This window comes from Rhinolophus sinicus, chromosome 14, assembly GCF_057876585.1.
Source record: "Rhinolophus sinicus isolate RSI-liver-muscle chromosome 14, RSI-T2T, whole genome shotgun sequence".
NCBI classification, from domain to species: domain Eukaryota; kingdom Metazoa; phylum Chordata; class Mammalia; order Chiroptera; family Rhinolophidae; genus Rhinolophus; species Rhinolophus sinicus.
The window spans coordinates 14,592,754-14,620,680 of record NC_142514.1 but is presented as its reverse complement, the minus strand read 5'-3'; the positions used below and the strand labels follow the sequence as shown (position 1 = coordinate 14,620,680).

The following is a 27,927-nucleotide window of genomic DNA, read 5'->3' as shown; positions in this document are numbered from 1 at the left end:
GGCTGGGGAATGTTACCGCAGCGGGTCCTCTGCAAGGACGCGCATCAATCGCCTGTGTGCGGTGGACGTGCTGCCCGGACACAGCCTCCTTGCCCAGTTAACCCCGCGCTCCCTTTACTTTCTCCCGCCCCTGCAGACACGCCGAGCCCATGGGGGTGGGGGGCTAGGGCGTGTCCCCCATTTGTCCCAGAAGTTGTCCCTCTCCCCTTGGAGCATGGGCCTCATCGCTGGGTGCTCGCCAGGGCCCTGCCACAGTCCAGCTGTGTAACCTTGAGTCAGCCCTTGTCCTCTTCGGTTCTCAGTTTCCCCACCTGTAAGACGGGGGCACAGAGCGCCCGCCCCCGGGACCTGTTGTGAGGAGCGGCGAGTGGCAGGGTGGGGGCCTCCGCCGCTCCCGCGCCCGCGGCTCGAGCTCCGCAGTGAGAGGGGGAGCGGCGCCGGGAGGGAGTGCTCGGCTGTCACGTGACGCCCCCCTCCCCGAACTGCAGCGGCGGCGGCGGCGGCGGCGGCGACGAACGCGGAGCCGCGTCTGAGCAGAGCTGCAGCGGCTGCCGCGGGCACCGGACTGCCGAGCCCAGGACGCCCCCAGCCCAGGCCCGCGGGTGAGTCCGCCCCTCCTGGGGTGCGGCCCTGGGAAAGGGAAGGCATGGAGGTGGCCGGGCTCCCCTTGGCTGGCAGCCAAGACCCTGCGCGGGCGGGTGGGGTGAACGGGCGGGGACCCGGTTCGCGAGGGTCGGCGGAGAGGGACGCAGGCTGGGCTTAGCCGCCGCTGGAGGCGGGGAGTGAGGGGCCAGGCCTGAGCTGAACCGGCCGAGCCCCCCGCCTACGGGGGTGGCGCCTGGCCGCAGCTGAGGGGGCTCGGGTCGCACCCCACGGCGTGGGTGGGGGTTTCGCCTTCCGCTCTCCCTGAGGAGGGGCGCCTTAGGTTCAGAGCAGGGAACGTGGAGAAGTGGGCGCGTTCCCTCTATCCCTGCGGTGGGGCCTTAACACCCCCCAGGAGGAGGCGCTCGGGTCCTCAGTGGAGGGAAGTGGGGGTCCTCAGGTCCAACCACTCAGAGCCGAGAGGGCAGTGGTGTCCTTGCTTCTTCAGGGGCAGAGCGTTTCTCGCGCTTCCTGGCCCTGACCCACAGCAGAGCAGGCAACACGCGTCACGAAATCAGGCGCCCCCTCGTCGCTTCCCCTGGCTCCGCAGCATCTGAGGACTCGCTGGGAATCCACAGGGCGGTTCTCACGCCCCACAGGCGCTCTGGTGCCCGTCGTGGGGTGCCTGAGCTTGGGGAAAATATCTTGTGTGTGCACGAACACGCACACATTAGCTCAAGAGATGAGCGTCCTCCCTCCACAGTCTTTAGACCCCGACCTGTGTGTGACCCCCGAGCCCTTGGGGTCATACCACGGGCCTGGGGGTGGAATGAAGGAGGACACCCCACCCCTCACAAATGGCACATTGGCACCTGCCCCGTGCTTCATTCCCCTCCCTCAACAAAGTCAGAGGCCAGCAGGAGGGGGCACCGAGAGAAGCGTGATCAGGACAGAGTAGAAGAGAAAGGCAGAGGGAAAATGAAGTAAGGAGGTATCATTTCCTCCCAGGAGGGAACTGGGTCCCAGGCTCCTAGCCCACCCTGCCACAAGACAGTTGTCCCTCCTTCACCAGGGTGGTAGAGGGGAGAAACTAGGAATGGAGGGCAACCCTGAGTTTCCTAGCAAATGAGAAAGAAAGGAACATCAATCAAAGGTGCCCCTGAAAGGGCATGTAGGCCTGGCACAGCAGCTGAGTGGGGAGGTGGTGGCCATGCCCAGCTGGCCTCAGGGAATCCCCACACACTCCTCTATCTGAACCTTAGCCTTGCTCTGAGCCCCCCTGGCAGTTGGAGGGTCTGGGGGAAAGGGAGGGGTGCTTAATGGCCTTGGAAAGAATTCCAGGCTAATGATTAATCCTTAAGTGACGTGAGCGCCTTCCCCATTCACAGCAATGTTTCAAGGGCAGGGGCTGACTCCGTTGCACAGATGAGAAAACTGAGGCTCAGAGAGACTAAATAAATTGCCTAAGGTCACAGAGTTGCCTTCTGCGTGTGGTAGCATTGGTTCTCTGACTCCTGATCAACGTGGGTCTCCACAGCAGTGGAGTGGAGGAAGGGTCAGTGACGGGGTGGAGTGATTCACAGAGGACCTGCTCCTCTGTGCTGCCTGGGGGTGAGGGTGCATCTGAATGGAGGTGGGGAAGCTGGGTCAGGTTCAGGAGAACCCCTCCACTTTTCCTCAGGGTCTAGACCTCAGACCTTCTCCCCCTCTGGGAGCCCCATGTTTGCTTTGCTGCCCCCTTCCCACAGCCATGATGGAGTTCCCACCCTGGGACCTTCCTAGCTCACAACCTTCCTTGGGCAAAGCCCTCTCTGCCCAGGATGTCTGCCTGGCAGGGGTCTCAGGGCGTCCTTCTCCTGGCTCTACCCATCAACCCCCCAGGAGACAAGAAGGATTCTTCCTTCGGCCCCTTGAAATGCAGAGGGTCTCCTTTTGGCCTGGGGGGGTCTCTGCTACTTGGGCCTCAGCCCCCCGCAAAATCTGCACAGGCCTGGGGTCAGGAAGCCCTGAGATCCTGCTCTCTCCCTCCGTCTCACCTAGCCCTGTCCCCTGCCCGGCTGTCACATTCCTAGCCAGGAGGCCCTTTGAGGACTCCTGGGGCAGGTCTGTCTTCCATGCCACCTGTCTGTCTACAGAGGCCTTTGTCTTGGCTGTCAGACATGCTGCGCAAACACCGAGACCCTCACACAGCCAGACACAGACGCAAACATGGTTTGACTCACAAATACCCCAAGATCCAGACACAGTAACCCCTGGGCACACCCAGGCCAAGACCGCCACCTCTGACTCCTGAGTGGTAACTACAAACATCAAGACACATCATTCCGATGTGTTCACACAGATTGGAGGTGGTTGTCAGCAAGAAGCGCTCCCTCTGAAGCCCTTAACTGGCTGATATCTGCTTCCTTTATCTTCTCCAGGGCACACACACGCTACATACACAAGGAAGAAGGAGCACAAGAAAGCCTCATGCCCTTAAACATGAACTTGGCAAATATTCGCATGCACCCACCCACACCCAGGCCACCATGGGTACACGCATGCGTGCATTACATCTGCTTCCTGCGTGGGGGATGTGAACTCATCACCCCGAGAGGAGGTGGCAGAATCCCTTCTGACCACCCCCAAGAACACCTCACTTTCCTTCTTTTCTGCCTCACGTGGACCCAGCTTGGGTAAGAACACTGGAAATCTGCCTGGTGTTTTCCCCTCAATGGACCTCCTCTTGCCCCCCACCACATGCACCTGCCAGGTTGCCAGAGGCGCCTCTCCCTCGGGCTCCCCCATTGATGCCCCTAAAGGTGCCACTCCACAGGCCCCTCCCAAGACAGAATACCCCCAGCTCAAGCAACCCTGGGGTTCCGTTTCCTTTGCCACTTTTGCCAGGAGGCCTTGCTGAGTCCTGTTTTCTGCTCTGCCCTCCAGCAAGGCTGGGGGCCAGATGGTGTGAAGGGAGGGCACACCTCGAGTTCTCCTCTGCTTAGCTCCTCACCTGGCAGAACCTCTGTAGGCTGGGCCCTGACCCTATGGCTGGACTTCTGGCACCACTGGGAAGCAGCTGCTGAGAGGTGCTTCTGTGGGCTCAGATAAGTCTGCAGGACAGATTGATGCTAAGTGGGGTCCAGTGTGGGCTCTGGGCTTTGACATTCTCACCTGGGCACTCACCCTAGGCTTGCTAGATAGAGCTTTGGTTTCGAGTCCAGGCCTGGTCCTGCCTCTGGCTGGCTGTGTGGCCTGGGCAAATTATTTCCCCTCTCTGGGTCCATCTCTAGCTCTGAGAGGCAGTTCAGCCTGCCTAGGGAGTGTGAGGTGGGAGGTGGCAGCCTTGTGCCAATGAGGAAAGGGAGTTTGGGTCTGCTGGGCAGCACAGGGCAAGAGGGGGCCCTTGGCTAAGGAATTCCAGCAGATTGAAAACGCTCGGTCTACAGTAGGTCAAGCAGGGGTTGCCAGTCTGGGATTTCCTGGGGCAGCCACCCCGGGGTCCCCAGGGTGGACCTGAGAGCAAGGGTCTGCAGCTGTAGTTTACATCTATGGGCATTTTTATGCCCCCAGATCTGCTCTATTTTTAGGGCTGACGACTAGTGCTTGCAGGATGTGACTCAGAGAGCAGAAAGGGAGAAGCAGAGGGGTGCTGGTGGGGAGACAGACCAAAACAGGGGTGTTCTACTGGGATACAGCCTTCCCAATTGGAAGAAAGGAGCCAAACCTGTGATGCTGGTGCTATGCGCTGGCCCAATGGTAGGACCTCATTTGCACACTTGCTAAGCGATTATCGAGCATGTAATATGTGTCCCAGGAACACAGAGGAGCTGGGTGTGGCATCCTTTGGTCCCTACCACAGCCCAGTGTGGTTCTACTGTGGCCACATCTCAGATGAGGAGGAAAATCTCACAGAGGTGAAGTAATCTGCCCACTCAGTTAGTAAATACCTCTGCCAACGTGGGGCCACCCTCCCTTGGGCCCCCTTTTGGAAGAAGAAGACCTGAGTTCAAATTCTGGCTTTGGCCCTTACTAGCTGCATAACTTGGGGCAAGTTACTTCATCTCTCTGGGCCTCTGTTTCTTTATCTGTAAAGTGGGGATCACCCACTTCATGCCCCTGATGGGGTTGTTTCAAGGGTTAAGAAGACTAATGTAGGCAAATACATAGGGCCATGCCCAGCTCCTCATGGGCATTTGTTGTGGACTAAGAGGAGATGGGCTGAGAGTTGTCAGGAATCCAAGTCTGGTCTCTGCTGTGTTACTTTGAACAAGTCACTTGCACTCTCTGTGCCTCATTTCCTTCTCCACAGACAGGGATGACGAGCCCTGTTTGCCTGCCCACCTGCAAGTGTTTGTGCAGATCAGGCATGATGGTTGGAAGCTGCCATGAAAAACACAGAGCTGCACTCAAAGATATGAATGCACAGAAGGAAAAACAAATACCAGAAAAATATTTTTAAAAAAACTTCAAATATTTTATTACAGCAAGAAAAAATAAGCCTTTTCTTCAATGTTTTGGGGTTGTAGGCAATTTTTCCGTAACTTCACATTTCCAAGGCACTTGGCATTGCTATCATCACGTGAGATGGGTAGTTTTACCCATAAGGAGTCAGTGCCTAGCACACAGTAGGTGGTCAATCAATGGTAATAGTGGCTATTAGTGGAATTATGAGTTGCATCGGGAAAGGAGGAATGAAGGTGTTTCTGGGGGTGTGACCAGCTGCAGCGTGAGAGGTGGGGATCAGGACACCGGTTTGGCTTCACTGGAAGGTGTGTGTAGTGTTGACTTGGGATCAGTTATTAAAGGCCTTGAATAGCAGGCTAAGGAGTTTGCATTTCCCTGAAAGCCAAGGGGGAAATCATTGGAGGAATTGGCTGAGCTCTCTGTGGGCAGGCTTTGGGTACATGGCCCGCTCATTCATATCTAGGAATGAGCAAGTCACCTGGCACAGTTCTCTGCTCTCCGCCTGCTGTGTCAGGGTGGCTCTCATTTTCCCTGTGATTGCAAAGGAGAAGGCTCCAGTGTCTTCCATCCTAGGAGCAGGTGAAAGGACGTGGCACCCACCCATCAGGGAACGACGGGGCTGGAGATGAGGAGACCCGTGTTCTCCCCACCCCACGAGCTGGGCGATCTCAGGAAAGTCACCGACCTCTTTGAGCCTCCCTTTCATCTGTGCAATGGGTGGATGCCACTTCTGCCTCGCAGTGTGGCTCCAGTGAGAGCAAGCTAGGACCGTGTTATGTGATCCTCAGGTGTGTTGTGTCTTTGGTGGAATTATGCTGTTTCTTGCAATTACCTGTTCCGCAGGATCCCGAGAATTTGGGGCTGCTGGGATTTGGGGAGACCGTGGGTAAGGACAGATTCTTGAGCCGCCCGAGAGGGCATGTGACCTTCTCAAGGCCGCAGGAGCCACATGCCTGCGGCAGTCAGGCTGTTGGGGGACGTGGAGGGTGAGGCATGTGGGTCTAGCCCTCTGGCCTGCTCCTGAGTGCTCAGTCTCAAGTCTGCGACGGAAAGACACCCCCATCTCCAGCTCAGAGGACAGCCCTCTCTAAGGCCCCCCTCTTCTGAGTTAGGGCTTTGGAGGTGGGGTGGAGGTGGCCTGTGGAATTGACCTTGGAAAGTCCTCTCTGCTTGCAAACTCAGTGCCGGAGCTGCTGGGGCAGCGCTGATTCCTCCGTTCTCAAAAGTAGGACATGTCATCGACCTGAGAGGGGCTGCCAGAACGAGGCCCAGGCTGTCGGTGGGCAAGCCTCCCCTTCTGCCTCTTCCTGACTTCGGAGGTCCCGAGAGAGGCCACCTACCCCTCGCAAACTGCCGCAGGCCCTCGTGCTGGCCCGAGCAACAGGCAGTGGATGCCCTGGGCTGAAGGCTCTGGGTAGGTGGGCTCCCGCCTTGTACTATGCACCACCTGCCTCCACCTGAGAGGTGGGAGCTTTTCCAGGTGCCGTTACAGTCCCTCCGTCAGGACTTCAAGCCCCCAGAAACAGGGCTGGAAAGAGCCCCTGGAGCAGAGCCCTCACCTGTGCCACTCACCAGGCAGGCCCCTAGACCTGTGCTCTGGGACCTGTCCCCTGCCCTTGCTCGCATGCTATACTGTTGGATCTGCCCTGTGTCAGCCACGGTGGGAATTGGCTGGCTGAGGGATTCCAGAAGGGTTCTGGCCGGGGAGAAGCAGAATGGAGGCTGATGACACGCAGGTGGGGGCCATGAATTGAGGGCGTACAGTATGCTGGGCCCTGTGCTAAGCTGCTGGCTCTTTTCACAGACCTATCTCATTTAATCCTCAGAGCAACCGTTACTAGCTTCCCCAAGGTCACCCAGCTGGTATGTGGCTGGAGCTGAGATTGAATTAAGGGCTGTCTGACTCCACTTTCAATCACTTCGTGTACTGCATCCAGAATTAGATGGGCGGGGAGGGCACGATAGAGAGAAATGGGCTGTGCCCTAGGGAGTGGGAGCAGTTCTGGCAGGGGCGGCTCACACTCTGGAGCTGGCCCCACACCTTCAGGACAGGACGCTGAACCCCTAGCTTCTCCACCCTCCCTTTTCCCTTCTCCATGGCCCTTGCAGGGGGCCCAGTGCCCTGGACTAGGTTGAGGGAACAGGATGAATGGGGAGATTGGTTTGTAGAGGTTCCCGGCGAAGTACCATCTCACAGTCCCCAGCTTCTCCCGGCCCCCTCTGTCTGCATGAACTCCCAGCTCGGAAAACGAGAAATCCTCGGCATCAGAGCTGGAGAGAAGCCCATGGAGATCAGCTGGTCCAACCCCCTCGTTTTACAGCTAATAATTATTATGATTACGCCTGATGGTAGCAATTCACAAAGGGCTTTCACATCTGGGTTGCCTCGGATGTGCACCAGAGCCCTCGGGGCCGGCAGAACTCGTATGGCAGTTATTTTCCTCCTCATTTTGAGGCTGAGGAAACTGAGGCTCAGAGAGACAAAGAAATGGGCCTCAGGCACACATCTGGCCTCGGTCCTGGGCTTCAAACCCAGATCTCTCTAAGCTCACCCTCCATCCTGGGCCCCCTGAGGAGCCCAGAGGGGTGGCTCAGGACTGTATCCTGCATGAGGGCCATGGGGGCTGGTTCTGAGAGGTCAGCATGGGAACAGAAGGTATCAGGTGGCACTCTGGGACTCCCAGCGATGCCCGCCTTTCTCCCTGTTGTTGGGACACAGTCCCCTTCTCCATGACGAGAGTGATAGACTGAGGGCAGACCTGTTCTCTGGAGGCCTCCCCGCCCGATATGCCCCTGGGAGCCAGGCTGCCCCAGAAAAATCAGACGGAGGAGGCTTATTGTACAGAGAAGCAAACGGGGGCCCAGAGGGCGAGGAACCTGCCCACAATCACGGTGGGTGAGCCAGAGGAAGAGCTGCGTCTAGAAACCTGGGTCCCCTGACTCAGGGCATGGCTGTGCTAGCACGTGTCAGTGACAGTAGTAAAGCCAGTCCCCACTTACTGGGTGCCTACTCTGCCAGCGATGAGCCCTTTACACTGAACCCTGAGAACAATGCTATGAGCAGGTACTATTACCATTACCATCCCCTTTACAGATGAAGAAACTGAGGCTTGGAGAGGTTTTGAAAATGGCCCAAAGTCACAAACCAGGAAGTGACAGAGGCAAGGACTTAAACACACATCCATCTAACTCTAAACCCATGCTAATGTCAACCCCTATATATATGATAATAGGAATAAAATGGGTTTTAGCTTTCTTTTTGTTTATAGCCAACCTGAGACATTCATTCATTGAACGTTTATGGTGTTCTGAGGAGATCTGGGAGCTGACCTGGAATCAGAGGCCAGGGGCTTGAGGGTCAGAGGTTAGGCAGGAGGTGGGTCTCCAGACATTCCTAAACTCTCAGCCCCCACCAAAGATGGCTGCCCCTCCCCCCCTTCTGTCCCCAACACAACCCCAGACCGCATTTGCAGCCTGTTTCTCTGCCCCTCAGACTTACCCATGGTATACGGCGTGACCTGATTTGTCCTTGTGGGAAATGGGGCATGACTCTGCAGGGGCTCCTGGATTTTGTACACCCCAAAGAAGATCCTACCAACAACAGTCTTAGCAACCACCTCCATGCAAGCCCTTTGTGGGCATCAGGCGCTGTGCCAAGTCTTCTCCCTACGGGCATCACCTCGTTAATACTCTCTATCACTCTGTGAGCTAAGAGCCAGTATAGTGCCATTTTCCAGATGTGGGAACTGAGGCTTAGAGTCACACAGCTCAGGACTGGGCTGGAACCCCACCCTGTCTGGCTCTCACACCTGTACCCTTCCTTACCCCATGGCTCACTCTACCCTGCTCTGTGTCCAGATGCTGTGCCCAGGCTGTGTGGTTATGCATTTAGAATCCTAGTTCCTGGAAGGTAGGGCTTCAGCCAAGTAGCAAGTATTTAGTAAGTACCCACCATGTGCTTTGTGAAGCTAAAGCTTGTGAGGATGGGGAGATAGGGGCCCCTCTGTGCGGGCTGTGGGGCCTCATGCATCCACCCCACCTGAGCCGTGAGGTGGAAGAGGCCTCTAAGGATGTCAAGGCAGGGCAGTGTGGGCTCTTTGAAGGGCTTTCTCCTCAGCAGCAGTGTCCCTGAGGGTGACTCAGAGCAGAGTTAAGACCTCAGAGGGTCTTTACAGTCACTTGTACTTCCGCTGACCCTTGGACAAGCCACAGAGCCCATCAGGGCCTCAGTTTCCTGATCTGCACTGGGGATGATAACAGCACCTAATTTACAGGGTGGTCATGAGAACTGAACCAACGAGAGTGCTTGGCACAGTGCCTGAGGAACAAATAGCGTCTCTTACTGGGGTGCATGTGTGATGGGAGATGAGGTCTTGCGCATCAGAAGAGCTGGGTCTGCTGTTTGCAAGCTTCAGTTTCCCCATCAGCCATGGCTGACATATAACACTTGCGTGATCTGCCTCACTGGGCTGTCGTGGGGATCACAGAGGTCCCAGGGCGCGTAGGTGCAGCTCCGTGATCTGCACACGGAGCGAACGGCTCCCGGGGGGAGAGGAGGCGGCGGGAACACGGTGGGCGGTGGCACAGGTGCCGCCATTGTGGCGCCCAGGTGTGTGCCATTGTATCCAGGAAGAGGAGCGGCATTTCACACCAGGGAGAAGGGAGAGGGCAGGCTTTGGGGACCGCCTCCGCACAAGGGGAGGAGTGAGGAGTGCGGGGGTGGGGAGCGCGCAGCCGGGAAATACAGCATGCTACCTTTGGGCGCTCTTGGGGTCCCCACCCTCCCCAGGAGAGACTCCCTGGCGCTGTCCCTGGTCCTGGAGCCCGCCCGCCCCTCACCCTGCAGTTCCTGTGGTGGTCGTTGGAGGGCGCCCGGGACCGTGGCGGACTCCCGTTTCAAAACAAGTATTTAATTAATTTATTTATTTTCAGGAAATCACAGGGAGTTCATTGAAATGAAAATACACACTTGAGAGGGAAGTGCGGGCGAACTCAGAGATTGAGTCCCAGAGCAAGTTTTTAAAGAGCATTCATTTTCCTGTAATGGCATTCCTAGATAATAAGCCTACTTACACACCTAACTTCAAAAACCAAACAAAATACTGCCCTAAGACAAGTAAAAGCCCCCTACTTCCATAGATAAATACTCTGGCATGGTCACACCACAGGACCTAATGAAGTAAACAAGTGTGTGTGTGTGTGTGTGTGTGTGTGTGTGTGTATATATGTTTAGATTTAAGGACAGGAAAATCTTATCGCTGTTTCTGACTTCTGGTTCTGAATGGCTCCAGTAGTTGCATCTTTGGAAGACTCAGTATGTATTAAAGCCACACTAAAAAATACTCATATGTAAATCAGAGTTATGTCTGGGATGAGATCAACGGGCTTTTCACCCACAGAAATATCTGGGGTGGGTATTTGATACACAGCAAGTCTTCCTTGGGTGGGACTCTCCCCTGCATAGCTTTCCTAGCCCCTACCCACTAAATGACAGTGGTGATCCCCAGTGATTGCTGACGAGGAAAACAACCCTAATGCTTTCTGTGGCGCAGAGCCACCCAGGTTGAGAACCACTGCCAAGGTGGGGGTCTTGTTGGGACGAAGAGGGCTCACAGAATCCTGGGCTGGCTGCCTGAGTGGGAAGGTGGCACCTTAAGGAATTGTCAGGGAATCCCGTCTGCCAGCTTACAGATGGACCAGCAGAAGCCCAACATGGGAAGGGATTGTGCTAGGAAACATGAGGCCCAAAACCCAGGTCCCCTGCCCCTGGTGCAGGGCTCTGTCAGCCCAGCTGCCCTGAGTGGAGCTCTGGGCATCAAGCAGTCTCCCTTCCAGCTCAGCTTACCTGTCCCTGAAAATGGGTGGGGAGGACCGTGCCCTTAGCAGGGGAGTAGGGTGAGAAGGCTGACTGGATTCCAGCCTATAATGTGTCAGAGGGGCTTTGGATCCCCTCTCCTTGGGGATGCAGCAGTTGCACACCCCTCAACCCCCAAAGAGCCACCCTTTCTTTTAGCTGGGCTGTGTGTGTGTGTGTGCATGTGATAAGGGCATGTGGGCCCTTGATTTCTCTGCATGAATCTGTTGTGAGTGGCATGTGTTCACATGTGTGTACAAAGCCAGCTGTAGTCAGTGAGCACACAGAGATTTGGGACCTATGGATGTGAACTTGATTTGACCTTTGCATGTGGGTTTGCAACGTAGGGGCTGATGAGTATGTCCGCATGCATTTGATTTGATATGATCTCTGGAGGCACGAGTTAGATGTCTCTGTGCAAAGTACAAGGGCAAGTGCATGTTTGACCTGGTGAAGTTCCTGTGCGGTGTGCACACAGGTCCACCACAGACCTTGCCTGACTTGTTCATGCTCTGTTGCTAGTGCCCGAACAGTGCCAGGCACGCAGTAGGTGCTCAGTACATGCATGACTGAAGGAAGAAAAACACGCTGTCATGTGTGTCTGTGTTTCCAGAGGGTTTTGCTTTCAAGGCCCCTAGAGGCACATGGTACATATGGTGACCAGAGTCACATCCTTAGGCGTGGGCGCCTCCGTGGAGGCATTTATTCTGGCCATTTTGGCTAGGCCAGATTGTCCTGATCCCTGATGGCGATACTTTGAGTAGGCAGGGGTCTCAGGAAACCATTGAATGGGGTAGGGGTCTTAGAGCCAGGATGGGGGTGGCTGGGTCGGTAACCTCACTGGGTATCTGCTTGGGGAGAGAGTGTGGGCCAAGCCACACCCACTCCTCTCTCCTTTCCCAGGGCCTGGGGACCCTCCAGCAGACTCCTTCTCCAGGAGCTCAGGGTTTGCAGCACCTTGGATTGGGTAGGTGTGGCTTGGTTAGAAAGGCAATGGGTTAAGAATAATGATGCTTCGAGCCTATGGAATTCTCTGAAGGCAAATGCAGTTTTCCGTTATTTTGTCTCTAACCCAGCAAGGTGAGAGTGGATATTTAACAGATGAGTAAACTGAGGTCCAAGGAGGAAAACTGATTAATGCAGAGCCACACAGAAGGCTGCTGGCCAGGCAGGAAGCCCAGGGCCACCCTGTCTCCTGCCCAGGAGGCCCCAGGCGGATATCCTGAATGGGAATGACTGTGGGGGGGGGGGGCAGGGGTGGAAGGTTGCTGGGGACCCGTGGCAAGAATTGACCCCACTTACCCCACCTGGAGCCTAGGCCTGAGATCTTCCCAGGAGTCTGCCCTTCTTTGTACACTTACATTTCCCTGGGTTGGGAAGGGGGAGCTGGAGGCAGGTGGTGGGTGGAACTCACAGAGCTCAACCCAGGATGAACTTGGAAAGGGAACTCTGGAACACTCCACCCCTGTACCCTTCCCTCCTCCCTAACACAGTCTAGCACCTGTTTGAACTTGGGTGCAAATGTAGGAGGCCGCGTAGAGGGTGCTTCCTTCTAGAAGGAGGTCCTGGCCCCTGTAGGCCAGCCTGGCTCAGGTTTCTAGGTGAGAGGCTGGAGGGAAAGGAAGAAGGGCACTCTATCCCACCTCAAAGTTGGCAATGACCTCCCAGTGCCAGTCGGCAAGTAGGGGACTGCAGAGTAGTGAGTTCCTGGTCACAGGGCCAGTGAAGGCTGGATGTCTGACGGTATATAATGTGTTTGAGGTCACACAGCTAAGGAATGTCAGAGCCTGGTCAGCGCCTACGTCCATACTAAACTGCCTGCCTGTGTGTCTGTGCTGTGGGTTGCTCCACATCCCACACATAGATCTGCCCCATTCTTTCCAACAGCAGCATGGTATAAACGGAGCTTAATTTATTTGCCGGATTCCCTTTGGCTGGCCATTAATGTGTTGTGGAGCTCTTACTATAAATCTTTGCTAACTCTACAAAAATCGGGATTTCATATAGTTCAGCCTAATGCAAAGGATGCTGCAGCAAGTGTTTTGTTTAACAAACACATGATATTCAAATACTATTCTCAATGCTTTACAAGTATTAACTTAGTTAAATCTTGGCAAAACCCTCTGACCCCTTCATCAACCCCACTTGGCAGATGAAGAAGCCGAGGCACTGAAAGATTAAGTGACTTTCCCAAGGTCACACAGCTGACAAGTGGGAGAGCTGGGATTTGAACCCTGGCGGGGGGTTCACAAGGATGAGGACATAGCATGTGCCTTCCTGTCCCTTGTCCGTGGCCATTCATCTTCAGGCTCACATGCCATGATGCAGAGGCTAAATTCTTGGAAGTGGCCTTGCAGGTTAAGAAGGTGCATTTAAATTCTGCTGTTGCCCAAGGGACCAGGAGCTGGTCAAGGAGTGTCCTGTGCATCCCTAGCTGAGAGAACGTGACCCCCACCCCCACCCCACCTCCAGATCTTTCCAGTGAGGCAGCTGCAGCTGGTCCGAGCCCAAGAATCGGGAGCCTACACTGGGCTCTTTGTCTTCAGTAGGAACCCTGCAGCCCCCTGTGGCCTTTCTCAAGGGCCCACTGTCCCAACACCAGGAGGTCCTCCCAGGGGCCAGGCCGGGCTGGGAAACTTGGCACATTGGAGGTCCCTTGGCCACCCTGCTAAGTGGACATGCAGAGCCGACTTAGGAATCATTTTCACTGACAAGACAGACTGGCAAGGCTGAGGCCATGTCCCGGGGGATACAGCAGCCTGGATATGGCAGGAGCCGTGGCACTGCGCATGCCCGCCATGGCCCAGGCCCAGCTCCTGGTCCTCCCCTCCCTCCAGCTCTCTGCCCCCCCTTCCCCACCCTCGCTGCTACCACTCAGGAAGGAAGGACTTCCTCCCTCCTCCAGCCAACCTCAGTGCTCCCAGGGCTCGCCCCTCAGAGTCCTATGGACTGCCCTGTGAGGAGTGGGCTTCCCACACTGCCCTGGGGTGGTCCCTCCACTCAGGAATCTGCCCTGCCTCTAGAGCACCCTGCCAAGAGGGAGCCAGACCCTCCTCTGAGAACCAAACCAAGGGGGTAGTTGTAGGGGTAAGGAAATCACACTTGCCCTGCCTGGACTCTGAACTCTGCAAAGGGCTCTGGTGTGTTCCTCCACCCACCAGACTGTGTGGAGAAGAGAAGGGCTCCAGGGTGGAGGCAGAGAGGGGGCTGGGGGTGGAACCCCCCCAAGAGAGAGGTTATTGCTGTGAGCCAGGGCCTCAGTTTCTTCATCTGAAATGGGGAAACCGCTGCCCCATTTACCCGTGCCTGGGTGAGGCACACTGGAGCCCTGTATCCAGCCCAATCATTTCCCAGGGGAAGATGGCACTCACTGCGCCCTGGCCCAGGGCCCAGGTGGAATAGTTCCTGAAAGGCTTCTGAAGCATCCCTGCCACTCTATCAGTGCGCCCTGGGTTGTGCTCTTCCTCCCTCGCCCCCCCCCCCACTGTGTCTGTTCCCTACAGTCCTTTTAAACAGAACACCCCGTAGCAAACCTCAAGGCCCCGGGGACTTCTCTGGGTGCAGGGCAGTGGGGAATAATCCCTCCCTCTTTGAGGGGCAGAATGGGCATTCAGGGAGGGATGGGTGAGTCCTGGGGGCAGGGCCGGTGTCCCGCATTTCCTGACATATCTCTACGTGCGTGCGGCAGGAGAGACCGCGTCCATGGGGTGGACTGGACTGAGCTCTGGATGAGCTGGGTGCAGAGGACACGGGGCTCAGAGTGTTTGTTCAGTGAATGTGTGGCCGGCGCCAGGACTCAGCCTAGTGTTGCTGAGTGAGGGAACCCAGGCTGGATGAATTTTTAAGAAGAGAGTGGGGCATCTCCATTTCCGCCCGTTTGCTCCTCCTCCTCCCCGCGGCAGTGAGTGTGTGTGTGGGGCGGGGTAGAGGAGTAGAGGTGGGGGGAACTCCTGGGAGAGGGGGATAAGAGTGGGCCATAGAAGGGCTATTGGAGACTCTATTCCTTCTTTTATTCACTCATTTGCCTGAAGAGCAGAGTTTTTGACCTATAGTGCAGGACTCTTGTAGCTGGTATGGAGCATTGACTGTGCCAGGCCTGGCTGAGTACTCTGCATGCATTAACTCATGCCATTACCATAAGGGCCCTGGGGTAGAGGGGAATAATCCCATTTTACAGATAAGAAATTCCAGGTACCTACAGGGTGGGAGGGACCTGCCCACAGTGCAGACCATTTGACCCTGGATTCCAAGTTCTTGATCCGACCTGCTGTGAACTCCCGCCTCGTGATACGGTGACAGTTCCACCGACAGCTATGGCCTTAGGGAAATAGTAGAGGGTGCCGCCCTTAGAAGAGGGTCCGCAGCCCGGTGCACCCCGGGTCTGGGAGTGGAGGGTCAGTCTTGTCTTACCGCCAGCCCCCCACCCCCACCCGCCGCACCCCATTTCGCCTCCGCGGAGGCCACGCCCGGCCCTGCCCCCGAAGTCCCAGCTGGGAAAGTCCAACGAAGCCCCCGCCCCCGGGCGGAGGGCGGCGCGAACAAGCGGCCCTTTCTGCGCGCGGCTGCCCGCGGCAGCTGGACTGCAGCCTGCGGAGGCGCGGACAATCCCGGGGCTTGTGGCCGGGGGCGGGGCAGCCCTAGTTGCCAAGGTGACCCGGGCACCGGGAAGGCGGCTCCGGCTCGCCACCCGCCAGATGGGCAGGCAGGCGGCGGCGGCGGCACCATGACCTGCCGGAAGCGCAGCTTCACCTTCGGGGCCTATGGAGGGTAGGTGCGCCGGGTGGGGGCGCCCGCGTGCGCACGCGAGGGTGCGCCGTGGGAGCGCGAGCGTGTGCACGTGTGCGCGTGCGCCCGCCTGTGTCCCGGCTCGGGTTGGGGAGGTTCTGTACAGTAGTTATGGATTTGTGCTTGTGTGTGAGGCGAGCGGTTTGATGCCAGTGCGTAGCGTGCGGTGTTGGTCCGTCTGTGTGTGTGTTCTTGTGTGTTGCTGTTGGATGTCCATGTACACGTGTGGGGTCGTGAACGCAAGGGTGGGCATTTCTGTGTTTGTGTCCCAAGTGGGTGGCAATGCTTATGCACGGCTACTGTGTGGACAGGAAGCTGGGCCTGTGTGTGTGTGTGTGTGTGTGTATGTGTGTGTGTGTGTGTGTGTGCGCGCGCGTGTGTGCGTGCACTCGGGTGTGTGTATAGTAACGGTGGGAAGAGGTAGATCAGGGGAGGCTCTGAAGGAGCCCCCACTTGGCCTCTGAAACTACTGGGCCCCTGCACTGAGGCTTTGGAAGAAGGGACCCAAGAAGCTATGTCAGGTGGCAGGTCCCACCAACCTCCATCTCCCCGCACCTGGGCTGCCCCTATCTCAGGCCCCCTGGCTCTTAGGGACCCCTTCCTTTCAGGGCTGCTGGCTGCTTGGGCCTGGAGACCTGGGGGGAAGTTGGCAGAGAGGTGGCTGGCCCATCTCTGGGTCACTATCCTTCCTGACCCCAAGTACCCATCTCAGAGGGTTGCAGAGCTGTGCCTGGGGAATTCTTGCCTTGGGCAGGAATTTGGTAAATGGGAGGGAAATCTGGGTAGACAAACTGGGGTCAGAGCCCCTTCCCTGGCTGCCCAAGTAGTTGGCATAACCTTCACCAGGCCCTGCTTCCCTATAGTAAGAGGGACACACACCTTTGGGGTGCAAAGCAGTTGGGACTCACACATATAATGCTGCTGGTGTAGACTAGGTGCCCTTTGAGCTGTGGGGATGGTTTCCAAGGTGCCTCCCCTCTCTGGACGTCCAACCTCCAAGGGGACCGGGGCAGAGGGGTTGGGTGGGCTGCCTTCTCTGTCTGGGGCCCCACTAGCCATCAGGTGAAGAAAGGAGCTTGGGTTGAGCCCTGAGATTCCTGGTCAGCTGACACCAGAGGCAGCCCTGGGAGTGGCCTGGGTTCTGTTGTGTGACCTTGGGCAAGTCCTGGCTGCTCTGGCCTCACTTTCTCCATCTGCAGCATCCACATTAGCTGATTCCTGGGAGCTCCCAGCCCTGTGCTCCCTCCCTCCCACAGATGACGCCCCCAAGCTCGCAGAAGGTGGATTGGGGCCCCTTCCGTATTTTCCTCTGGCTTCTGCGCAGGAGCCAAGAGTTGTTTGTTGTCCCAACAGCTGCTGAGCCCCTTGGCCCCTGCTGGGCAAGATGGTGGAGCCCTCTCCAGCCCTCCCCAACCCCAAGGTGCCCTCAAAGGGGATTTGGGGGAGGATCTGAGAGCGGGCACTGCCCACACACTCTCTGAAACAGGATCTGAAGGGACTGGGGGGATACAAAGCCTAGGGGTGGCCCCTGAACCCTGGGAGCTTAAGCTCTTCTCTGGCTCTGCCTTGGGGGGCAGGGTGTGTGTGTGTTGTGAATGGGGTAGGAGAGGAAGGCCCTTGTGGATCTCCTCCTCCCAGATTCCCAGGCTTTCGTACCCTGGTGGCTGTGAGTGAGCTCCAGCCTGGGATCAAGGCAGGCTGCCAGGGAAGCCGGGGAGGTGTTCTTCCTAAATATCCACACCCTTCAGTCCTGTCTGGAAACACTCTAAGCTGGCCCCAACCATACCCCACATCCTTGCTCTGACCCCAAACTGTTGTGGTCACCGTCCCACTCCACATGTTCTAGGATCTCCCACACTGACCCCGACACCTGCTGCCATCTCATCTCCTGATCCAGGCCCCTACCCCTCTACCTCGTGTCCCCAATGCTGCCTCTTTTCCCTTACTCCTTCACCTTACACCTTCCCATGTCCCCACTCTGACACTGGGCCCCTGTAGCCTATTGGGGTTGGTGACAATACATCTGGCACTTCCTCCAGGCCCCTCTGGGAGGACAGGGGTGAGTGGGATTGGCCTGATGTGCCAGGCAAGGTTGGGTAAGAAGGGGCTGCCTCCTAACCTACTACCCCTCTTGCTGTGTTTCAGGGTGGACAAGTCCTTCGCCCCTCGCCGGAGTGTGTGGTAAGTACTAGGGGCCCTCAGGAGGGGCTGCGTTGCTTGGCTAGATCCTGGGGACACTCTCAAACCATTACCACACCTTACAATGCCAGACCAGACCCCACCAACCCTCCAGCCATCCTCTCCAGGCGATGGGGCGGGCGGGCCCTCTACCAGTTCTGCCTCCATATAGTCTCCCCTACGGTTCTTTCTAGAGCTCCACCTGGCAGTCAGGCAAATGTGATTAAATGTCAGCTCTGCCACTGCCTGTGTGACCTTCAGCAATTCACTAACCTCCCTGAAACTCAGTGTTTTCATCTATGAAATGGAGAGTAAAACGCCTATTTAACAGAGTGTAAAGTTGCAAAAAAAAAAAAAGAAAAAACCTAAAACAGGGCCTGGCATATCGTAGGCCCTCACTGACAGTGTTTCCTTCTTTTTTCTCTCCTCTATTCCTTCCCACTTCATGGTGGCTCCTGGCTGGGCTAGGGGTGTCCTTAGCCATTTTGCTGACCCCAAACCCTCTCGTCCTGCTCCACACGTAGCCTTCAGAACCCTCTCCTCTAGCCCATTTCCTAAGTGTGGGGCTGCCGTCTCTGTGGAGGAGGGAGAAGGAGGCAGCTGTGTCTGCAGCTTCCCCAACACAGAGAGCAGTGGGTGGAGGTGAGGCCGCACCTCGGGATTCACAGCTCCCCTTGGGCCCCAGCAGGCGGGCACCTCCCGGCTTCCCTGGCACCAGCATCACATGGGCCCGGCTGGCTGCTCCTGCTATCGCTTCAACTCCAGCAGGACAGCCCCCAGTGGCTCTGGCTCCTGCTTCCTGCCCCTGCTGAGGCTTTCCCAGGGTCCCCAGCCCTGCAGTGCCCCCCCCAGCTGTTGGATAACTCTACCTGGCACTGTTGCCCTACCTGCTGGCAGAGTCCCCTGGAAGCCACACATGGGGTGGGAGACACATGGGGTGCCCAGGCTGAGCTCCAGGGCCTGCCCTTTTATTCTCCTTTGATGCTCTATGTGTGACCTGGGGCCAGTTACTCTCCCTCTCTGGGCTTATGGAGTGCTGCTGTGCCCAGTCAATTTGAGCCTCAACTATGTGCAAGATTGTGTGCTAAGCCCAGAGCAGGGGTAGGGTGAGGGGAGATAAAGATGGAGGTGAGGAAGTCTCCCTCCTCTCTTTCAAGGAGTTCAATAACAGTATCCCAACAACTGCCACTTAATAAGCACCTACTATGTACGAGGTACTATTAGGTGGTTGAACTGTATCATCTCACATAATCTTTACTACATCCCCGAGTTAGGGACTGTTATCTCTATTTATAGATGAAAACTATAATGTACAGACGAGGGAAGTGACTTGCCCAAGGTCACTCAGCTAGTCAGTGGCAGAGCTGGGATTTGAATCTTAGTCTTCCAGATTCCGCAGAGCCCAGAGTCTTCCCCACTCTGTCCCAGGGCCTCCAGGCCACAGCACGGGTCTGAGGGAATGCACTTGAGGGAAGACTTGAAGATGGAGGGGGATCCAGAAAGCCCACTCTAGGGAGCCCTGAAAGAGGAGTCAGAGAGGAGGGTCCAGGACTGAGAGTAACTAGTCTGCTGTGTGATGTTGGGCAAGTCCCTTCCCCTCTCTGGGCTTCAGTTGACATACCTGTAATAGTGTAAGATTATGGAATCTCCAGGACTTGCCTATTACCCACAGTGCCTCGCCTCACACCCTCCTTGTTAGAGCTGCTGTCCAAGATACTAACCCCTACGCCTTCCCTTCCACCCCCACCCCTGGAAGCCAGTTGCTCTGCCTGGCATATAATCAGTGTAAAATGAAAGTCGTTTTGACTATTAATTATGATTTCCTGGCATTCAAGGCCTGTCTCCACCCCCCTTTCTAGTCTGGGCCTAACTTCTCCTGTACCCCTCATTTCTGATCAATGGGAACACGGCCCTTGTCAGCACCACCTTCATGCTTTTGCTCACATTGTCCCCTCCCCCTGATATGCTCTCCCTTTCCATTTCTACAAGCCCTTGCCACACCTCCAGCCCACCTTTGTCACCGGTGAGTGTTTTCTTTCCTGATTCCCCCCACACAGCCTATCTTTCTCTCCTTAGCAGACCTCCCCTCCTGTTTGTCATGCCTGTAGAGTACACATTAGTGTTCTTTCTTGGGGTAGTGGAAACAGCATGACCTTTGGAGCCTGACAGATAGGTATTTGAATTTGCCTAAGCCACATACTAGTGGTGTGACCTTGGGTAGGTCACTTCCCCTCTCTGTGCCCCACTGATGCTCAATGAGTATTTGTTAAATTGGATCTTCCAGTAAATTAATCTCAGTTGAGATGAACGTGTCCACATAACACTGCAGTGCGAGGCAAGCTCTGAGGTCCGTGAAAGCAGGGGTTACTTGAGTTAATTTTCACTTAGATCCACTTTCTAGCATGAGTTCCATTAAAGCTGGGTTGTACTCTCCTTACCTGTTCTCCACAGTCTTGCACAGCTACCTGAACCCAGTAAATGCTTAATGAATGTTTGTGAAATTGAGTTGAATGTGTCTGGGGAGTGGAACGGGTGACACTTTGTCAAGTAGGCTGGGAGGGCTTCCTGGAGGAGGTGTGGTTTCCCCCAGCCATTTTAAAAAAATAGTTAAGAGATTGGGATTTCGACCAGGGGAGCGGTGAGGGCTGGTAGAGACCAGATGTAATCAGGGCTGGATTCCCCTGCTCCCTGCCCCTTGTCAGCAAGTTATCTGCAGTGGAGGAGCTCAGAACAAGTGTGCAGATGTCAGAGGAATGAGGCCCTGTCGGAGGATTAAGAACCAGTGGGACAGTGGATGACTTTGGTTCTGCAGCCCTAATGGGGGATGGACATTTAGGGTGGCTTCAAATGGTGAGGAGAGGAAGGAGGTGGAGCAGTGCCAGGGTGGGAGAATCGCAAGGTGCAGTTGTGCAGGGAAGGGGGGTTCTGGAAATACCCTGAAAAGAGGAGACTCAACTTTGACCTTGAAGCTAGGAGCCTGGGAGGAGGAGGCTGGACCTAGCAAGGATTACGTGCCGGCAGTGTGCTGGGCATTTTACTGTGGTCATCTCATTAAGTTGTGATGACAGTGCTGCAAGTTGGCCTAGTGTCCCCATTTTAGAGGCCGAAAGCAGGACTGAAAGCAGTGAAGGCTCTGGCCCAAAGTCACAGAGCTGGCACGGGCTGGATTTGAAACCAGTTTTCCTGCCAAGGAAGGGAACTTGGCCAGAGATGGGGAAGCCATGGGCGTGAGGGAAGTGCTTGCTATGGAGTGGCGGGGGAGGGGGAGGTGACCCCCAAATACCTCCAAAACAGGGGTCACAGCCCAGCTCCATTTGTCCCACCAAGAAGGCCCACCTAGTCGCTGAGATGTCTACCCTTGCCAGTAATGGTACCAGTTGCTCCCATATAGGAAGCATCTTCTGGGTCCCAGGCTCTGGGTCAGACACGCCATCTGAATTATTTCATTCCATCCTTCTACCAGCTTTACAAAGTAGAGACTATTACCATCTCCCTGCCCTCATTTTACAGATGAGGAAACTGAGACTCAGGGGTACACCGTCCATGCGTGGCGAACCAAGACTGGCAGAGTGGTCAACCTGAGCCCGTACCTTTAACCCTCACGCTCCTGGATGCTGCCCGTGCCAAGTAGGGGGGTTGGATGGGCAGCCCCTGTCCTCAGGTGGTTTTGCTCTGTAATTACTGAGCCAGAGGCCCTGGGGGGTCTGTGTGCCGCTGCAGGAAGCACAAGGCTGGCCTCATTAGTGGCTCTGAAATGCCAGGCAGGCACAGCCCGCTGGGCCTCCTCATCTATTATGCATCTGGTGGTCAGGCCCCCGCAGGCAGCTGGCAGCTGCTGCTTGAGCCCATACCTGCCACCATAGCTCTGGGCAGGAATCCCCCCAGGTGAATGCCAAGGCAGCTCCTGCCTCATCCCCCTGGCCCAGCTGGGGTAACGGGGTCCCACTGGGGACAGAGGCATGGATGCTGGTCCTCAGCTCGTTACCCTGCCTGTCCCAGCAGCCACTTCTGAGAGAGGCTGGGAGCTTCACTGAGCTGGGGGTCCCTTGGGACTAGGGTGGGTAGCGGCAGGCTGAGTTAGAATCTTAAGCGCACGGGCTCCTGGCTGCACAGACCTCAGAGTGACAGACTCATGGTCATTTATTCATCATTCTTTCATTCATTCAGCCACAAGTAACTATTGAGCACCTACTGTATGCCTGCCACACTTAGTTCTAGGGACTGTAGGTGCTGCAGAAAATGAGACAGGCCCATTCCCTACCTTCAGAGAGCTTGGTTTGGCCAGTACTTCACCTCTTTGAACCTCAATTTCTTCATCTGCAAAATGGAAGAGTAGTGAAGATGGTATGTAAATAGGCAAGAAAACAAACCGTGATGGTTGTGCTGAATTTAAAAGCAAGAGCTGGCCCCTAACTAGAGCTTACTGCATGTGTTCCAGAGAGCACTTTCCCTATATTGATGGATTTAATCCTCTAACTACCTCATATGACAGGTCCTGTTATTGTCTCTGGTTAGACTGAGGAAACGGAGGCACAGAAGGGTTAAGTAACCTGTTCAAGGGCTCTTGGCAAGGCTGAGATTTGAACAAAAGTAGCCGGGCTTCCGTTTGCACATCACCCTGTGCTACGTGGCTGGAGGATGATGGAGGGATTCATGGAAGGCCTTTCTGAGAAGGTAGCATTTGAACCAAAACCTGAAGAATAAGAGGAGCCAGGTGTGGGAACAGTTAGCAGGGCTAAGGGGGCAGTCCTGACCAAGGGAACAGCAAGTGCAAAGGCCCTGAGGCGGGAACAAGTCTAGTGTATTCTGGGAATAGGGAGGAGGCCAGTGTGGCTGGAGGGATAAGGAAGAGTAAAGTCAGGGGTCAATTTGGAGAGAGGGGAGGGGTCAGATTGAAGCAGGGTAGGCATTTGGATATACTGTCAGTGACTGGCCTGCAGAACCACTGAGTCTTAGACTTCTCGTTCTGTAAAATCTTATCATCAGAGAATTGGGGCCTCCTAGAATCTTTGGAAATGGAAGAGACCTTTGAGGTACCCTCCTATGGCCTCCCACTTAGCTAGGAACCCATCCTTGGGTTCACGACCCCTGTAAGTATTGAAAGAAGCCTTTGGGGGTCTCCTGAGAAATATGCACCTTTTTTTTGCAACAACACCATGGACCTCTCGAAACCTACCATCCCTGACCTCTTAGCAGCTCCTTGACCAGCCCATTCTTGCTCACTCCTAGTGACAGGAGGCTCACTACCCTTAAAGTAGCCCATTCCATCGCTGGGCAGCTCAGATGGATATCAAAAGTTCTCCCTTACTTGGAAACAGCTGCCTGAGCCTAGATGCACCCTCTGGGTCTCCCACCCCCCACAGTGGCCCTTCAATGAGATAAGGATGGGGATTACATAGTATTCCCATAAGTCTGCTCTTTCTGGTCTACACAGTCACTGGTCCTAGCCCGCCCTCCTTTTCATCCTCTATTCAACTCCGCTCTTGTAGGCCTTGAAGTCCCTTTGTTTGTCCCTCTCTATCTTCCTATGGGCCCAGGAGATGCCCCCTTCTGGGGAAGGCCACATCCTTAGGGAGGACTCCTGGGAGAGACCCAACACCAGAGAGACCCCCTCTTCTAGGAAAGCACTTCTTTAGCTTAAAGAGACAAGAGAAGATCCCCTCCCAATGGTTTTGGTCCTGGAACTGCCCCTATTTTCCTGTGTGATCTTGGGAACTGAGTCTGGCTCTGGGCAGTTTTCCCCAGGCCCATGTTCGGCAGAGGTGGTCCTTCAGGTGTCTCTCTCGCAGCACCAAGGTTCCCTCCCAGTCTGGTTGGCCCTGCCTGCCTCTACAGCCTGGCAGTGCTCAGGCTCGGGTCCCTTTGTTTGGGTGGAACATGGAAAGATTTGGGTTCTCTTTTCAGGCAGGTCTGAGTTCAAATACCAACTTCAACTTTTCTTTCTTCTTGTCAGTCCAGTGCTGTGTACAGTACGGGTTATCTTCTCTGGGTCGCGGTCTCTTCCCCTGTCGGAGGAGGACAATAAGAGCACCTACCTTGTAGACTGTTGTGGGGATTACATGAGGTAACCTGTGCCCGCATCTAAAACCAGAGCCTGGCACAGAGTGATGCAGAGATCAGTTATTGCCGTGTCATCTTATGTGCTGGGCCCTGCGAAGGGGACAGAACTGCCATGTGTTGCCTCTGCCCTCTGGAATCTCACCACCTGCCAAGAGGTGAGACCTGCTTACACGTGAGCATGCTCCTGGCCTTGGGCACTGACCTTGACACTGGCCCTGAGAATGCCAGCTTTGCAGCCAGCCAGGCTTGCGCTGAGGCCTGGCTGGGTGACCTTGGGTAGTACCTCCCCTGGCTGGACTGTGGCAGTGGTTTCTTCCTTGCAGCCGGGGTATTAGTAGTCTCCACCTCAGGGCGAGTGAAAAGAGTGAGGAGTATTTTTAAAGGGCCAGCCCAGCATAACAGGGTGGCTGTTTCGGACTATGTGCTGCAAGAGGGAAGAAACATGTTGGGCTCAGGTGCCCTGGAGAAACATCGCTCTCTGAGGCTCATTTTCCTGCCTGTAGAATGGGAAGATTGGCTACAAAACACTCTGATGTGTTAGGGTTCTCGTGGAGTCAGATAGTCTGTAATCTTGACCTGGTCTGAGCCTGTTTGAACCTCTCTGAACCTGTTTCCACACCTGTAAACAGGGACAGTATTCACCTCACAGGATTCTTTCAAGGCTTCCATTAGCCATTTGTTCATTCAACACATGTTTATCAAGTCCCTGCCATGTGCCAGGTAGTGTCTAAGAATTGAGGAAACAGCAGTGAATCTGATGGACATGGTCCCTGGCCTCATGCACTTATCTTCCAGTGGGGTAGCCAGAGGCAAAATGAGCCAACAGACAACAATAAAGTAATTTCAGATGGGCAGTGGGTAGTGAGTGACAGCCTGGGTGGGAAGGGGCCTGCCTTTACTAAGGGTATCAGGAGGGCTTCTCTGAGGTCCGAGTGGGAAGGAGCTATGGGAAGCGTGGTCCGGGATAGAGGGCAAAATAAGTGTAAAGGCCTTGAGTCAGGAACACGATCCCTTCCCCCCCTGAAATCTGGAACATTCCAGATCATCTCTTGGCAGCTGGTGGAAGGTGACTAAGCAGGCAGGGAGGTTGGAGGCCCACCTCTCAGATCAAGAACTGCTGCTCATGAGGCAGGCCTGGGGGAAGGGGAATTGTGGGCAGGCAGGCAAGCCAGGTTTGGGTTAGGCCTCTGGTGAGATGGGATGTGCAGGCAGAAGGCTGGGCCTCTGAGCCTGTGGGGAAGGGCACAGGCAGGGGCCAGCCTGGCACCCACCTGGCTGGCCCCACTGCCCAGAGGCATTCTGGAGTCTGGCACAGAGCCCCTGGGCCTATTTTAGGAGGGGCTTGGAGGAGAGAGTCAAGGGAACTTATGTCTGCTTTCCCTCTCACCCCAGCCAGCCTGGGTGCTGGCCACAGAATGCATTGGTTTTTCCCAGCCCAGCTCTCCCACAGGTCAGGGATAGTTGAGACGACCCTCTATGCAAATCCATCCACACACAGTTTCCCTATTCACACTCACAGATTTGATTCTCGTCCACACAGCTCTGTCATGAACATAGAGTTAGTTACACACACAGGCACTCACGTAGCAGATCGTGACTGGGCGTCAACTGTATGCCAGGCCCCCTAACAGATCCTGTCCTCACCTGAGGAAGTGCCATTTCTAGTAGGAAAGCCCGATAGTGATTTAATCGTCCCACGGGGACATGTGCAGACCAAACTGAAATATCTGTGATGGCCCAGGACAGGCTTCTGGGAAAGCCGGTCAGGGTGGGGGCAGTCTGACCCAGCCTGGGGTGGGGCTCCAGAAAGACTGGGTAAGAGTATAGCCCGTGAAGTGTGATGGGCGAGGACCGGGGAGAGTGTAACAGGTAGAGGATACAGTGCGTGCAAAGGCCTGGAGGTGGGATGGACACGCAGGGCTTCATGGGCCACGTGAGGCTGTTGAGTCTACATCCTGCATACGGTGGGAAGCCACTAGGGGTTTTTAGGCAGGTGTTTGATGTGACAGATACAAACACGCTCGCATATAAGCCCACGCACGCCCCAGACACGAGCGCTTTCTCTCCCACCCACCTTTCACGTTCCTGCCATCTACATCCTCACCCACAGAGACACACACCTTCTCGCACCACCGGGCAGAGCTGCAGAAAACCCGGTGCTGGCTGCCAGCACAAGTGTCATACATTTGCCCCACCTGCTTGCTGATTTGGTGGGACAGGGCCCTCTGATCCAGCCAGGAACGACCTTTGTACACCCTGCATTTGCACAGAGATGCACATGACCCATGCATACACGTGTAGAATCCTAAGCCTCCCCCGCACGTGGAAGCTGGCTTCCAGGGAGTACTTTCACATGCATTATCTCATTGAGTTCTCCCAGCAACAGCTGCAGGCAGGAATTATCAACACCATTTTACAGCTGAGGAAATGGAGACTCAGAGAGGGGAAGTGACTTGCCCCAGGCCACAGCGCTAGAGCTTGACACAGCTGAGATTTGAACTCAGGTCCATCTGACTTCTAGATCTGTTCCCTGGCCCATCTGGACTCAGGCACACGCTGCTGTGCTCGTCACCTTTCTGGGCTCTCACTGAGAAGGTGGCAAGCGACCTTCAACACCAAATTTTCCGGAAACGGGTTGATCAACATAGAAAGTTATTTAGAGTCCCAGTGAGTGCCCACCTGCCTAGTGACCCTGCAGCCTCAGGGGGTAGTGCCAGGGGTGGGGCTGGGCACCTGCCAGCCTGGGGCAGTTTAGCGCATGGAGCTGTAGCCAGGAGCAGAGTCTGCATTTGCATTTGCAAATGAGGCAGACAGGCCTGTCCCACACGCCCATGCTAACATCAGCTGGCCTGGCTCCCAGGCCCTGACAGCTGAAGTCCCAGGGCACAGTCCTATGCCCAGCTGCCTGGGCCGCTTGTCTCCTGCCTTCTCTCTTCCCTGACCCTCCGAGCAGGTTGCCTAATGCCTAATGTAGGGGAAAGAGTATGGGCTTCAGAGTCAGCCAGAAAGGAGATTACAGTCAGTTCTGTCACTCCTGGCTGGGGGACTTTGGCCATGGTATTTAACCTCCCTCTGTGTCAACTCCTCCTTGGAATAAAGAGTGAAGAATATCTCCTTCTCAAGAAGATTGAGAGAGGTAAAGGAATCAGGTATTCAGAGAGCTGACTATAGTTCAGTGCTCCCTTTTAAGAAATCTTTCATTTTTTTCCAATTATAAAAATAATAAGTGCTCACTGTAAAAATCAAAACAATGCAGAAAAATGTATCCTATAGAAGGTAGAAGTTCCTCATGGTCCTGTTTCCCAGGGATAACCTGTGTGAACTGAACTTTTACATGTAATCGTAAATGGTTACGAGGAAGATTTTTGTTGTGCAACTTGCTTTTTTCACTTAACCAATATGCCTCAAACCCCTTCTGTCAGGACTATGTAGAGACCCCCTTTGTCATCACTACATGGCATACCATGGTTTGCATGTGCGTTGATATATTTAATCAGCCTCCTTTGAATGGATGTCGGGGTGGCCTCCAGATTGTAGCTATTGCAAACCCTGCTGCAGTGAATGTCTGTTGTTTATATATATTTTGTGCATTTGTGTGAGTATTTCTGGAGGATAAATGCCTAGAAGTAGAGTGGCTGGGCCAAAGAGGATGCATATTTTCATCTTTAAAGGAGTGGCCAAACAACCCTGCAGAGCAGTAGTCACAATTTATGTGCCCCCAGGCGAGCCGGGACAGTTCATTTCCTCAAAAGAACGGGAATTATTCACTGGCTCTTTCCTCACACACAGGGACCCTAGCATCATCAAGAGGCATAGATTCCAGATGTGCAAGGCTCCTGGGAGGGCATCTAGCCAAGACCATGCCTTGTATCTCCCCCACTAGATCCCTGAGACGCTCTGCCTGCCTTGGCGTGACAGGGAGCGCAGTACCTTACACAGCTGGTGGTTTTACTCTTCGGCAGCTTTATTTATCACACTGTTTTCTGTGTTATACTATAGTCTGCCTTCTCACAGCTTTCACC

The 27,927-nt window shown here is 55.2% G+C and overlaps 1 protein-coding gene across 13 annotated transcripts in view; it reads left to right on the top strand.

Annotated features, from left to right (window-relative positions):
- The first annotated feature begins 427 nt into the window (after nt 1-427).
- Nucleotides 428-27,927, top strand: part of RAP1GAP (RAP1 GTPase activating protein) — a 63,795-nt gene continuing 36,295 nt past the window's right edge. For 3 of the 13 annotated variants that reach the window (XM_088790412.1, XM_088790416.1, XM_088790414.1), the window contains exon 1: nt 17,813-17,848. Coding sequence is in view for 4 of the 13 variants with exons in the window: in XM_088790413.1 (XP_088646539.1) it covers nt 16,924-17,087; nt 17,813-17,848 (200 nt within the window). In the remaining 9 variants the exon portion in view is untranslated. Of the gene's footprint in view, nt 603-15,436; nt 15,650-16,908; nt 17,088-17,812; nt 17,849-27,927 lie in introns of those variants that run through there. The other 10 variants (XM_088790425.1, XM_088790427.1, XM_088790423.1 and 7 more) reach the window with 10 other exon arrangements.